This window comes from Homarus americanus, unplaced genomic scaffold, assembly GCF_018991925.1.
Source record: "Homarus americanus isolate GMGI-L3 unplaced genomic scaffold, GMGI_Hamer_2.0 scaffold41366, whole genome shotgun sequence".
Taxonomy (NCBI): Eukaryota; Metazoa; Arthropoda; class Malacostraca; order Decapoda; family Nephropidae; genus Homarus; species Homarus americanus.
The window spans coordinates 5,479,807-5,493,135 of NW_024723541.1; the positions used below are offsets into that span (position 1 = coordinate 5,479,807).

The following is a 13,329-nucleotide window of genomic DNA, read 5'->3' on the forward strand; positions in this document are numbered from 1 at the left end:
TGTCTGAAAAAGTGTAGTTTGGGAGTCGACCCAGTCTCTATTGCAATTAATCCCATATGTTCTGTTATTCCATTTACGCGTTTCTCGTTTTACGAGCTACTCCGCGGGTTCAATTGACCGCGTAAATCGGGGTATTACTGTATGTTTAACTTAGGGATCGTCAGTAGGGTTTAATGAGGGGCAGCTGTGACATAATGGGCAGGAAGCTCACTTCCCAAGCAAGTGGACTCCGGTTTAATCTCTGGGAAAGTTGAAATGAAGCAAGTTTTTTTTATACATATATACCATATGCCTCTGTCTACCCGGCAGTAACTGGAGACCTTGATATTCTGAAACTTCCTAGGTAATGGTCATGTTGGCGACAACGTCTGCACCCAAAGAAGTTTAAGCCTAGGTGGCCTTAGGGCCCATCCGCTTTGGACATGAGGAGCAAACATTAGTATAATCTGTTTCTGGGCATCACAGGCACACCGGCTCGTGTTGGCCATGAGTTCACCAGTGTTCGAAGCTATGTTGTATGGCCCCCTGGCAGAAGGCCCTGACTTAACAATCCACGATGACCCTCCAGAGGCCTTCGAATGGTTGTTGGACTATATGTACAGGGGTCATACTAGTCTACCAGCAGTACCACTCACAGTGCAGGTGTACCAGCTGGCCAGCAAGTACCAGATGGAAGCTCTTATGACTTTATGTTCACAGGTAAACTAAATTTTAATTACACAAGTTTTTATCATTACAGTCAAAGTATTTCATTCAGCGGAGGTGTTAATATGACTTTTAGTCATTTGACCACTTTCGACATTTTATTTAACTAACGGCAGACGATTTTCTTCGGCAGAGACTGACTTCCGTATACAAGTGGATAATAACAGAGCAGCTTCAGGAATTATCGTGAACATAATTGTTAGGTTTGAACATTATAGCTATTTTTTCTTTGTTATACAGGTGTCATCATCATCATCATCATTGTATGGCCATTTTCTATGCTTGTGTGGGTTAGGCAACTTTCAGTAGATAGACAAAAATAGAACACACAATGTTGGGGCGAGTGATCAGTATATTACACCAACATTGTAAGAAGCATTTATGTCTACTGAGTGCAATATCCTTCCTATCCCAAGAACCGCTGGATCTTGACCAAGGCACCCCCAGTCTATCCAGCTGTGAATGGGGAAGAAAAGGAGGTCGAGTGAAGTGTCGGCCACATTGGCTCCTTGTGCACCGAAGACTTGGCTGGGATTCACTTTAATTTTTCTTTCGTAAATAACGAAATATGATCTTCACAATAATAATATTGAAAACATTTGTTACATGCTATAAGTTCTGGGCTGAGGATTACTGTTCTCCACATATGGTCGACCTTTAGCAATGGCTCACCAATATACTGTGTTGCCAAAATAAATGATTCAGTAAACACGACCATGAAAACATCTTCCAAAAGTGGTTGACATATTTTATATGTGATTTTTTTTTTTTTTTCATGCGAGAAACTTTCTCGTGTCTGGCGATGATCATTGTACACTACGACCTGAAGGCCCATGGAAGGAGCGGAGGAGTAAAAGATATGCGTAAAATAACTGTTGGCGTCAACTGTGAACTAAGGCAGTAGTGAGTCGTGACTGACCCTCCAGTATCAGAAATAACTCAGAATTATCCATAAATAACGAAATAATTCCTCAGTGAAACTCTACAAAAAATATAAAATGCTGCAGTGGCATTTGCTGGACGGGGTTTTAAGTGTAGATGAAACCTAAAATGAAAAACCACAAAACAAAAATTTGAATTTCATCACTGTAATGAAAACATTAATTATATACCTTTTCACATATCTGTTGAGACATTGTTACATAGCTATTTGACAAATTTCATAACCGAATGACAGAACACATATCGAATGACAATCTAAAATAACTGTTATTTCATGCTAACAGAAGTGATTGACATAAGCTATGAAGTTGACAGACGTGAACAATAAACCGACAGTCTACATATAGTTTGAGAATGTAACAATTGGAGAATGACATACCACCAACAGTTATTTTAGATTGTCATTCGATATGTGTTCTGTCATTCGGTTATGAAATTTGTCAAATAGTTATGTAACAATGTCTCAACGGATTTGTGAAAAGGTGTATATTGACATAAATATTTTCCAGATGATTGACGAAGATCTTTGTCCTGTAATACTAGTCTTAGTTACCTCGTATCTTTTGTGCTACGATAAGGTCATCATTAAATATAGCTGACCTGAAATGTTGCCACAAATGCTCTTGTTTACTCTGAGCACACCATAAGGAGATAATGAATTTGGTATATAATCATCACCAACAAAAGGTCACCTTTAGGTATAGAGTAAAACCAGGGTGTTTAACAGTGCTGCCGGCACTATTTTGTCTTAAATAAAAGAGGAATAGAACTACTTAATCTAATTATTTACAATTTATAATGTCACTAAACTAATTAGAATTATGTAGCATAAAAATATATACTAAAACATTCTCAGAAAACAGCAGACTTAGTGACAATACTGTACTTTGTTAATAAGATCAAAATTATTAATAAATATTTATCATGCCGTGCAGCACCTAAAGGCGACGCTGTCGGCCACGAACCTGCCTGAAATGTACGACACAGCCATCCTGCTTCAGGACAACACCCTCCTGCAGCAATGTTCCCTGGTAAGTAAAGAACAGATCAATGTATGAAATACTTTTATATGTTATTGCATTAGCCTGTAGTGGATTTCTCCCCTACAAACGCTGTTTGTCCCTGCGTCGCCGACCCCGCGAATTCCCCAGTGTATGCCTCGTGGTCTGGGTCAACCAGCGCCGCCATACATCACGGAGGTCAACTACTAAGCCACGCCTACCCCTGCTATTTAAGACCTGACCTCGTGGTGATCTCTCTTTCTACCTACACCGACCAGCCAGTGGCACCTCCTCCTCCTCCGCCTGCCTGGCGGTCCTCGCTCCCGCCGGCGAGCATGGCGACCCACAAGCTGTCCTCCTCTGAGCACCCTCACCAACCAGCTCTCTCTACATCACGCTTGTAACCACGCTGCCACTTCCCAGCACCAAGCTGCATTGTACATCCAATACAACATGTATACAGAGAGCACATCGTGATTTTTGAGTCTCGAACCCAAACATCCATTACCCCACAAATGGTGACCCCGGAGTGACCACTCACACAGGATGAAGGAGAAACTGATCACTCTCCCAGTCTTCAAGCAACATGGAAGACTGGCTTATCCACCCAGAAGCAGCTCTCATCGGCTCTACAGCTACTGTCTCTAAACCGCAGGTTAGACACCCTAGAGCAGCTCTGCTACTCTAAGCAGACAGCCGCTCCTCTTCCTGCCCCAAGCACCACGTCCTACCGACCCCAACACATCCGTCCTGCCTCAGACGCCGCCCCGGCCCAGCAGTACCCCCTGCCGCTTCTCCTGACGCGGCCCCTGCTCCTGAGTGCGGACCCACACACCCCTCTTTTCTCCCTCAGGTACTCCCTACTAATGTCCTGCACCCTGCTGCTGTCGTGGACCCAGCTGCTGTCACGAGCCCTCATCCGCTTCTGCTGACGCAGCCCCTGCTCCTGACCCAGGCCCACACACCCCAGCAGGAGCATCTGACGACTCTGTACCTGCCGTGAGGGAAGCACAACATTCATCGCCTCCACACACCCCTTTTCTCCCTCTCTACTCCCACAGATAGTGTGTATCTAGACAGTTGTCTCCTCTAGCTGCCGGCTCATCCACGCCATCGCCGTTATGGCTCACATGTGGCATGCACCGCCCGTTCTGCCTCACATGTGCCATGCAACCCTGCAGACAACAAGTCTCCTACACCGCCTGGAGGGAAGGAGGGAGTATTGTAGTGGATTTCTCCCCTACAAACGCTGTTTGTCGCTGCGTAGCCGACCCTGCGAATTCCCCAGTGTATGCCTCGTGGTCTGGGTCAACCAGCGCCGCCATACATCACGGAGGTCAACTACTAAGCCACGCCTACCCCCGCTATTTAAGACCTGACCTCGTGGTGATCTCTCTTTCTACCTACACCGACCAGCCAGTGGCACCTCCTCCTCCTCCGCCTGCCTGGCGGTCCTCGCTCCCGCCGGCGAGCATGGCGACCCACAAGCTGTCCTCCTCTGAGCACCCTCACCAACCAGCTCTCTCTACATCACGCTTGTAACCACGCTGCCACTTCCCAGCACCAAGCTGCATTGTACATCCAATACAACATGTATACAGAGAACACATCGTGATTTTTGAGTCTCGAACCCAAACATCCATTACCCCACAAGCCCTTGTCTAACAAACAGCAATACTTATATAAATGTGGGTTACATACATTAGGTTTATATAATTACATCAGGGGGTAACTTTTCTATGAACATGTGACAGTGTATTCTCACTGTTCCCTCACACCTTGACCACAGAGTCATCAATTAAGTAGCTGGCTATCGCCACTGGGACGTGTGCTCTAGGAAGCTAGATATACCCAAGCTTCGTCCATTATTAACGCTCACAGCTCATAGTGTTAATTACGATGATATCCCAGTTTCAAAACTTAGCCCATAAACATTATGAATGTGGTTTCCAGTTCACCTCTAGTTAGTGCTACCACAGGAAAACGGAAACTGCAACATTATTCTAAACTAAACTTGTACCATATAGCAATACATGACAAACTGAAAGAGGACTAATTAAGACATGATCAGATCGGTGTGCTGTACAGTACACCGAGACACACATCAACATGAAGTGACAGACACACAAAGAGGACTAAGGCAATTGAGGGGCTATCCTATGGCGCCATACCTAAGGTACGCCTTTATGGCGGAAATGACAATACGTTAGTTAGACGGCAGACTCATTTTGACACTGATGCTAGGAACATTTTAAAGTTTGGAGGCAATGTGCAACTGCCTGTTGGTGGCTGTGATGGCCATTTTTAAAGTGGCCGCAACATCACATTAAAATACTGTACTCAGTATCTCAGTTTCTATTGTAGTTAGACCTTTGATTTTTGTGGCTTTACTCATGTTTTCAGGCCCAATATTGGCACTGCTGTACGATATGTCATTCTTTCTGAAATCCAAGTTGACAGGTGTAGCAGAATTACTCTTCTAATGTGTTATCTTACTTTAAACACTTACAAACAACAATAAATATAAAAAGCCCCCATTAATATTTCAATTATTTGTTATACAGTACAGGAATAACTATTATTCAAAATACTGTATGTTTGTGGTAGATCGCACAAAGAGTGTCTCAGAGAAAGTGAGACTACCAGAGAAAACCAAACCCCGGTCACAAAAGCAGCTTTATCAGTGCGACAGGATCGAAGTTTGTTCTCTACATGTCAAGTCCGTGATACCAACCTTACTGACTTCTTCCAACATCTGTCTATGATTCTATGGAAATATGAGATTTGGAATTAAGTTAAACTTGCTTCTTCTTCTGGAAGACTTAGTACCATACCATGAGAGTGACAGTTTCCAACATAATGTAGATATGGCAATTCTTGATGGAGCAGCAAGTGTCAACATGGTCAAGCCAGATACTTGAATATGTACACCAGCTCATGGAATACATCAAGCGTCAATTTAAAGGTTCTGTGAAGCGAGTAGATATGGTGTTTGATGTATTCAAAGCAGACAGCGTGAAATCAGAGACAAGAGAAAAGGGGGAACGTGGTACCAGACGACGAGTTGATGGAAGACAAAAGCTCCTAGGGAATTGGCCGGGCTTTCTGGAAGAGAGTGAAAATAAAAAAAAACTCTGCCATTTTATCAGTACCCAGGTCAACCTGGAAGAGTTACCATGTATTGTATTGGTTATTATCAGGAACATGTAATATGATCGGAACCAACCTATCCAACTGAAGGACTATCCCCATGTTAAGATGAGGAGGCAGACACCTGCATGGTTCTGCATGCTACAGACGAAGTACATCGAGGATACAGAATAATAGGCAATGGATGTCTTTGATACGGGACGGTCCTTCCCTTATCTTGACGTTACACAGATGGCCGAGGTATTAGGTGAGGAAAGACGTTCAGCTCTGCCTGCTTCCCATGCACTAACTGGCTGTGATGTCACCTCATCATTTACAGAAAAGGGCAAGCGTACAGCTTGGATTGCTTGGCAAGCTTACAATGGACCGACAACTGCCCAAACTCCAACACCAGATAGCACGGCAGCCATCCTCCCATCCATCGAAAGATATATCGTGATAATGTATGTTAGTGCAAGGCAGGTTCTGTTCACACAAAAGTGACGAGAAATTGAAAACTTACCACCAATGCATGATGCACTCACTCAGCACTTGCTTTGAGTTGGCTATGAAGCTGGTCATGAATGGGGCCAGTCGTTGTTGAAGCAGGTGTTGCTACCTAGCCCAGCAGAATCTGGATAGACAAGTGAGACAGTGTCAAATGTGTGGAAGCCTAAATGAATGACACTACCGCCTGCCAGGGAAGCCTGTGTAGTTAATGCCACTTTTAGGTGTGAATCTAGCGAAATTCATAAATAGGAGTTGACAACTGGAAGGAGTTCAGTATCAATGTTGGTAACACTGTTCGGGTAATTAACTAGATTTAGAATTTTTTGCTTACCGTAAATGAAAATATACAATACAACATCCACAGAAACAAGCTACATAACAGATACAAACAAACATATTTCGTTCTCAGAACTAGTATTCACGTCTTGGTCTTATCAAACGTACCATGAGTATGATATGTGATTACTGCAGGGGGACGTCGGATATGGAGGATACAGGCCTGACCAGTGCAACGTTTAGGAAGATGCTAACTGCCGTAAAGCAGGAAGGCTGTTGCATGCTGGTATTGCCCTGACTGCATAGTCAAGGTGAAAGAGGCGATTGCAAGCCATAAGGGAACGAGTTCCCTAGGGACGAAAATAGATAAAGCTGGAGCCTTGCTGGTTGACAAACTGGAGCAAGTTGAGAAAGAGATCCTTGCTCAGACTGAGGAAGTAGCCGACAGAATGGAGGTGGTTGCTAAGAGGAGTTATGCTGAGGCATTAGCAGGGCCACGTGGGGTGGCAGGATCAGAACAGGTTCTACAGCAGCTAGGGACTCTGAAGAAGTGTGTCGAAGAAATGAAAATTAACGGACCTACTGTTAGGGGAGAGGAGGAACAACGGGAACTTTTCCAGTGCAGGAACAATGTAATAGTTTTGGAGTCCCCGAGAGCCAGGCGGAGGCAACTGAGAGTAAGGTAACACACGATAAAATGCAGTTTCAAAATATTTGTACAGAGGTTCTGAAGATGCCATCAACCCCACAGGATGTGAGGAGGCTGGGACAAAAGCAGGGGATAAGCCTCGCCCCCTCAGGATCACACTAGTGAGCAAGGAGGAAAAATGGCGGGATATTCGGCAGGCAAAAAACTTAGCAAGGAGCGAGGCATTTCGGGATGTATTCATTCACCCAGACCGCACGGTAATGCAGAGGGAACAGCACAAGAAGCTCCTGTAGGACTTGAAGCAGAAGAGGGAGGAGTCGAGGAGGAATGGGGACAGGTGTACATGGGTTATACTCAGGGGGAGGGTAGTGGAACCAAGTGTGCAGACACAGGGCCAGGGGGCAGCAGTGCACCCTCCACCCACTCAACCCCCCACCCGGGAGGCGGCACCAGCTCAGCCTACCGGACAGGAGGGGGCGAGCGCCGTGTAAACAATGACATTTCTAACCACACCCTGCAAAATACAGTGTACTTAGCAAAGGCTGCAGCTTCTGAGAATGTGGGGGGAGCGGGTTTATTACTAAGAGCAGAGACGTTACCGAGAACAAATTCTGGCTTGAATGTCATGTACACTAATACTGACACGTTCCTTGATAAGAGAGAGGAGTTTGAAACACTACTAAGAGTACACCAACCAGATATTGTAGGAGTTGTAGAACTGTTGTACAAGAACAGGAAAATCGACCCAGAGGAATGTGAGTTCAGTATTGCTGGATATGACTCATTTACGAACGTTTCTCAAGAAACTAGCAAGAGGGGTGTGGTTATCTATGCTTGGCAAGACCTTAGAGCCAGCCAGGCGAGGGTAAAGGTAGAGGATGTTTTTGAAGAGTTCAAGTGGTGTAAAAATAAATTAAAGGGAGGGGACTTACTTATCGTCGGGTGTATCTACAGATCCCCAAACTGTGGCCCACTAAATCAAAGGAACTTAAGAGCCTTAATAGACAACACGGCGATGCTCAACCCTAGCCACCTCCTTATCATGGGGGACTTTAACTATGGCGACATCGACTGGAGAAACGAGTTCACCCCAAATGACTTGAATAACCCTGCTACTCTTTTTGTAGACACTCTGAGAGATAATTTTCTGTTCCAACATGTTAGAGACCCGACACATTACAGAGGGGAGCAAACACCCAAGCCACTAAACCTCATCATAACAAACAAGGAGAGGAGGGTATGGTGGCCAAACTGGAACACCTTGCCCCAGTTGGCACCAATCACCATGTGCGTTGTCATTCAGATTTAACTGTTACCTAGTTCAAGATAAGGCCAGGCCAAGGTGCATATATTACAAGGGAAATTACAACGGGATGAGGAAAGAGATGAGAGGTATCCACTGGCCTGACTCACGAAGGCAAAAGAACGCAGACACTACGCTGAATATCATAACTAGTAAAGTGACCCATTTGACCGATAAATATATACCCAAGACCAAACCCAGTGCCTCTAGGAATACGAGGGGATCCCTACACATGAACCATGCGGCGGTCGACAAAGTTAAGAGGAAAACCCAGAAATTCAAGACGTGGGTTGGGTCAAACGGTGAGCAGGACAGGAGGATGTATGCAAGAGCCAGAAACCAAGCAAAGGTAGAGTTTAGAAGGGCTGAAAAGGATTTCCAGAGGCTGGTTGCAAGTGAGGTCAAGTCAAACCCAAAGGCGTTTTACCGCTATGCAAAGTCGAAATTAAAAACGCGAGTAGGAATATCAGACCTGAAGCTTGAAGATGGTAGTTACGCAGATTCTGACCAGGATAAAGCTGAGGCATTAAACAGCTTCTTTTCTTCTGTGTTCACAAGAGAGGATACGATTAACCTTCCTGCGTTTGAGGACAGACGGTTCGACACAGCACTGACCCACATTGTGTTCACAGAAGAGGGTATTAGAAATAAACTGTCAAAGCTAAAGGTCCATAATAGTCCCGGCCCTGAGATGGTGCATCCTAGAGTGCTCAGAGAGTTGAGCAACGAGCTTGCCGAGCCCCTGAAGATCCTGTTTTGTAAATGCCTGGATGAACAAAAGGTCCCCAGTGATTGGAAAGTGGCTTATGTGAGTCCTATCTTCAAGAAGGGCGATCGTCACTCCATGAACAACTATAGACCGGTGAGCGTGACCAGCATATTATGTAGAGTACTTGAGAGTATTTTCAGAGATGCAGCGATGGAACATCTACTACGAAACAACCTTGTAAAGGATTGCCAACACGGTTCAATGCCGGGGCGCTCCTGCTTAACACAATTGCTCAAGGTATTGGATATTTGGACCCATATTCTGGTACGGGGTGGTAATATCGACAATATATACCTAGATTTTGCCAAAGCTTTCGACAGTGTACCCCACGAAAGGCTCAAAATCAAACTGGAAGGGTACGGAATTCGGGCAAATGTCCTAGCGTGGATAGAAGACTTTCTACATGACCACAAACAGTATGTGGTGATTAATGGCAAGAAATCATCATCCATACCTGTCACAAGTGGGGTACCTGAGGGTACCAGAGTGTATTGGGCCCGCTGTTGTTTGTTTGTTTCATAAATGACATGCCTGATGTAGTACACTCCTCCATACAAATGTTTGCCGATGACGCCAAGTCATTTTGGGAAATCAAGAACCAAGCGGACTGTGAAGAGCTGCAGAAGGACCTCTGTTGGCTCCAAGAATGGTCGAAGAAATGGCTACTGAGATTCAATGTCACGAAGTGTAAGAGGATGCACCTGGGGCATAACAACGGTAAAGAGGCGTATCATATGTCCCAACGGGATGAAAAAACTGCACTATTTGAGACCGAATGAGAAACGGACCTAGGTGTGTATGTTGACAATGAGCAGAAGTTCTCGGGCCATTGCGATAAGATAAAGCAGGCAAATAAATTATTGGGTCTTATAAGAAGGTCGTTCAGATATCTAGACGGTCCGTCCCTCGTAACGATCTTCAAGAGTAAAGTACTTCCCCATCTGGAGTACTGTCACCCCATCTGGTCCCCGAGATATGTGAGGGACTGTCAGTTGGTTGAAAATTTTCAAAGGAGGGCCACCAGACTGGTGCCTACACTTCGGCACCTCAGCTACCCTGAGAGATTGGAGCGCCTGAACTTGCCTAGCTTCTACTACAGATGGGCAAGGGGTGACCTAATTGAGGTGTATAAGCATCTCAAGGGGCACTACTCAGTCGAGTGTCCTTACTTGGAGCTGGCGGACGCTCGCCCCACAAGGGGTCACAGATCAAGATTGAAGAAGCCACAAGTCCAGAAAACTGTGAGGGCAAACTTTTTCGGAGTGAGAGTTGTGAACTCTGGGAACAATCTACCAGAGAGTGTTGTGACGGCACCGAGTGTGAGCTCTTTCAAGACCAGACTTGACCAACACTGGAGCAGGTTCAGGTACATTCAGGAGCCGGTGCATGCCCAGTACTTGCCAACAGTGCGTAACAGAGAGGTGACCGATTGCCCAAGCGGCTAACGAGCTGATCTGTTGATGAAGAGGATAAAATGAAATTAAAAGTTATCAGAGACGTGACCGATCGCCCAAGCGGCTAACGCGCCGATCAGTGGTGAAGAGGATAAAAGAAAAGAAAGAAAGGACACTGGTGGCGGTGGTCGCCGTCACATAACCTGACCACACAGCTTTGAGAGGTCTAAGCTACTGTAATCAACTAAAAAGTACACAAACTCTCAGGTACCACAGCAGGCTAATCAACCAGTGACGGCTGAATAGCCACTGAGTAACTTTTATGCATTTCTTTTGGAAGACATTTTGTCTGATAATTAATAATAGATATTGTGAATGTGTAAATAATAATAAGTTTAATGACTATAAATGAATAGCCTCATTGATAAGCTATGCTAACCTAACATAACCTGACCAACTTACCTTGTAACGGTAAACAGCGTCATGAATGAAAATGCAAATTTTAACACATAAAAATTAATTTTAATTACATTGTAGCAACAAAAACAAAAAGTTATCTCTTTTTGGCAAAAAATGCCATTTAGTGTGACACACACACACACACACATGTGCGCACACCTTAAGAATAGTCACTTACATAATGTTGATAATATCTCGGATCACGTCCCAATTTTTGCCAAGTATAAAACAGTCACAAGATCTGAAAGGTCTAGTATAGTCCCAATAAAATACAAAGACTACAGCGCCGACAACGTGCTCCTTTTTTAAAACAACTTACTGAATGTTAGGTGGTATCTTATCTATGCCTCCGACAACCCTAACGTTAACTGCTGCAACTTCTCTTGCATCTTCAATGCTTGCTTTGATAAATGCTTCCCGCTCAAGACTAAGTCAGTGAAAACTGTATCCATTTTTAAACCCTATAACACAAGTGAAATCAAGAACAATGATAAAAGAAAAACAAACTCCAAAGGTAATTTGCAAAAAGACCCATAACTTTCGGTGATGCTTACCAAAGTGTCAGGAATAGTGTAACTCAACCAGCTAGAAATGCCAAGCGTAGCTATTATACAAATAAGCTCCAGTCATCATCAAGCAACTCTTTTCAGAACAGGAACACCCAACCTTCGGCCCCCACTCAGCTTTTATGAGTATTTTATTAATGTTGGCAAAAATCTTGCAGAGAGCATCCCTAATCACCTTGAGGAATTTAGAGCCTACCTGCAAAACAGACAGCCAAATGAGCTGTTCTTATCCCCTATCACAGCAGATGGATTATTGGCCATCATAAAAAATTTCCAAAGATGCAACGGCAGGCGAAGACAGTATACCAATGAGCATCATTAAGAAAGTAGCCCACTTATTACTACCTGTTCTCCTACACATTTGCAACTCCTCTTTCTCTAGTGGTGTCTTTCCGGAAAAACTGAAAATTGCTAAAGTTCACCCAGCATATAAAATATCTGGGGACAAAGGTCTTTTCCAGACTTACCGCCCCATATCAATCCTCCCAGCCGTAAGTAAGATACTGGAGAAGCTAGCATGGAGTACTGTTGGCTAAATTTCTTCTGCACTGTCAATAACATCCTTACAGACTCTCAGTGGCAGGGGTGTTTCTCAATGCTATCACGATCAAGCCTCGCCTCTTATTTTGACTAGTGGCAGAATCCTGATAAAGAGGAGTGATGGCATAACAATATCAATAGTAACTTAACTATTATCTTCTGATATAAAATAAAATGTACGGAATTAAGTGTCAGATAATTCTATACTGTACATGTCACTGGGAACGTTTGTAAGATAGTTATATTTATTATTCGTTGGTGTACTGTTGTGGTGTTTTTTGTAAATGTTGTGTTGTTGTAAATGTTGCAATATCAGGTGTTGTGTTTTTGTAGTTGTGTTTTTGTAGTTGTTGTGTTCTTATAGTAAAGTAGATATTGTTATTATATTAATTATGGTAGTGTTACTATTAACCTCCATGTTGTAGATAATGAGTTGTCTTCCAAAAGGTTGTATTATTATACTAGAGGTTGTAATGTTATTATATAGGTTTTTATAATATAGGTTGTGCTGTAATAACTTAGGTTGTGTTATACTGGAGATTGAGCTGATATAATTTAAGTTGTGTTATACTAGAGGTTGTGTTGTCATAATAGAGGTTGTTGTTAAGGTGTAGGTTGTGTTGGCTGTTATACTAGTGGTTACTATGTTATTGGTTGTGTTGTTATGCTATAAGTTGTTATATTAAAGGTTGTATTGCAGGTTGTGAACCACTCGCCGACAGCTGTGTTATCGTCTCCACAGTTTGGTCGGTTGACTAGGAGCGCACTAAAGCATCTCTCTCTGCAGCCTCTACATATCACGACAGAAGTGGTCCTCCTCAGGGCTCTCTTAGCCTGGTAAGTCCACCTTTTACTTAACAACGATTCAACACCTTCGCACCTTGTCAGTTATTGTAATTTTATCGGGAATTTCCACGTTTACTACAACCACTTAACCCAGTTTTGCCAAAGCTATCATTAATCTTCTTCCCCGTCATCTGTTCTTTATTAACCTCACATTTGTTATGGTGCTGGCTGCTATATCAAGAGTCCTCCTTCGTTATCACTTTCATCAGTCTGTTTCCCTTGCAATTTTTTTTTCCATTT

At 43.8% G+C, this 13,329-nt stretch overlaps 1 protein-coding gene across 3 annotated transcripts in view; it reads left to right on the forward strand.

The window, feature by feature from the left end:
- Positions 1-13,329, forward strand: part of LOC121863602 (BTB/POZ domain-containing protein 6-A-like) — an 81,539-nt gene that overhangs the window by 43,431 nt on the left and 24,779 nt on the right. For all 3 annotated transcript variants that reach the window (XM_042362331.1, XM_042362329.1, XM_042362330.1), the window contains exons 3-5: positions 466-699; positions 2,583-2,678; positions 12,944-13,080. In XM_042362331.1, the coding sequence (XP_042218265.1) occupies positions 466-699; positions 2,583-2,678; positions 12,944-13,080 (467 nt within the window). The remainder of the gene's footprint in view (positions 1-465; positions 700-2,582; positions 2,679-12,943; positions 13,081-13,329) is intronic.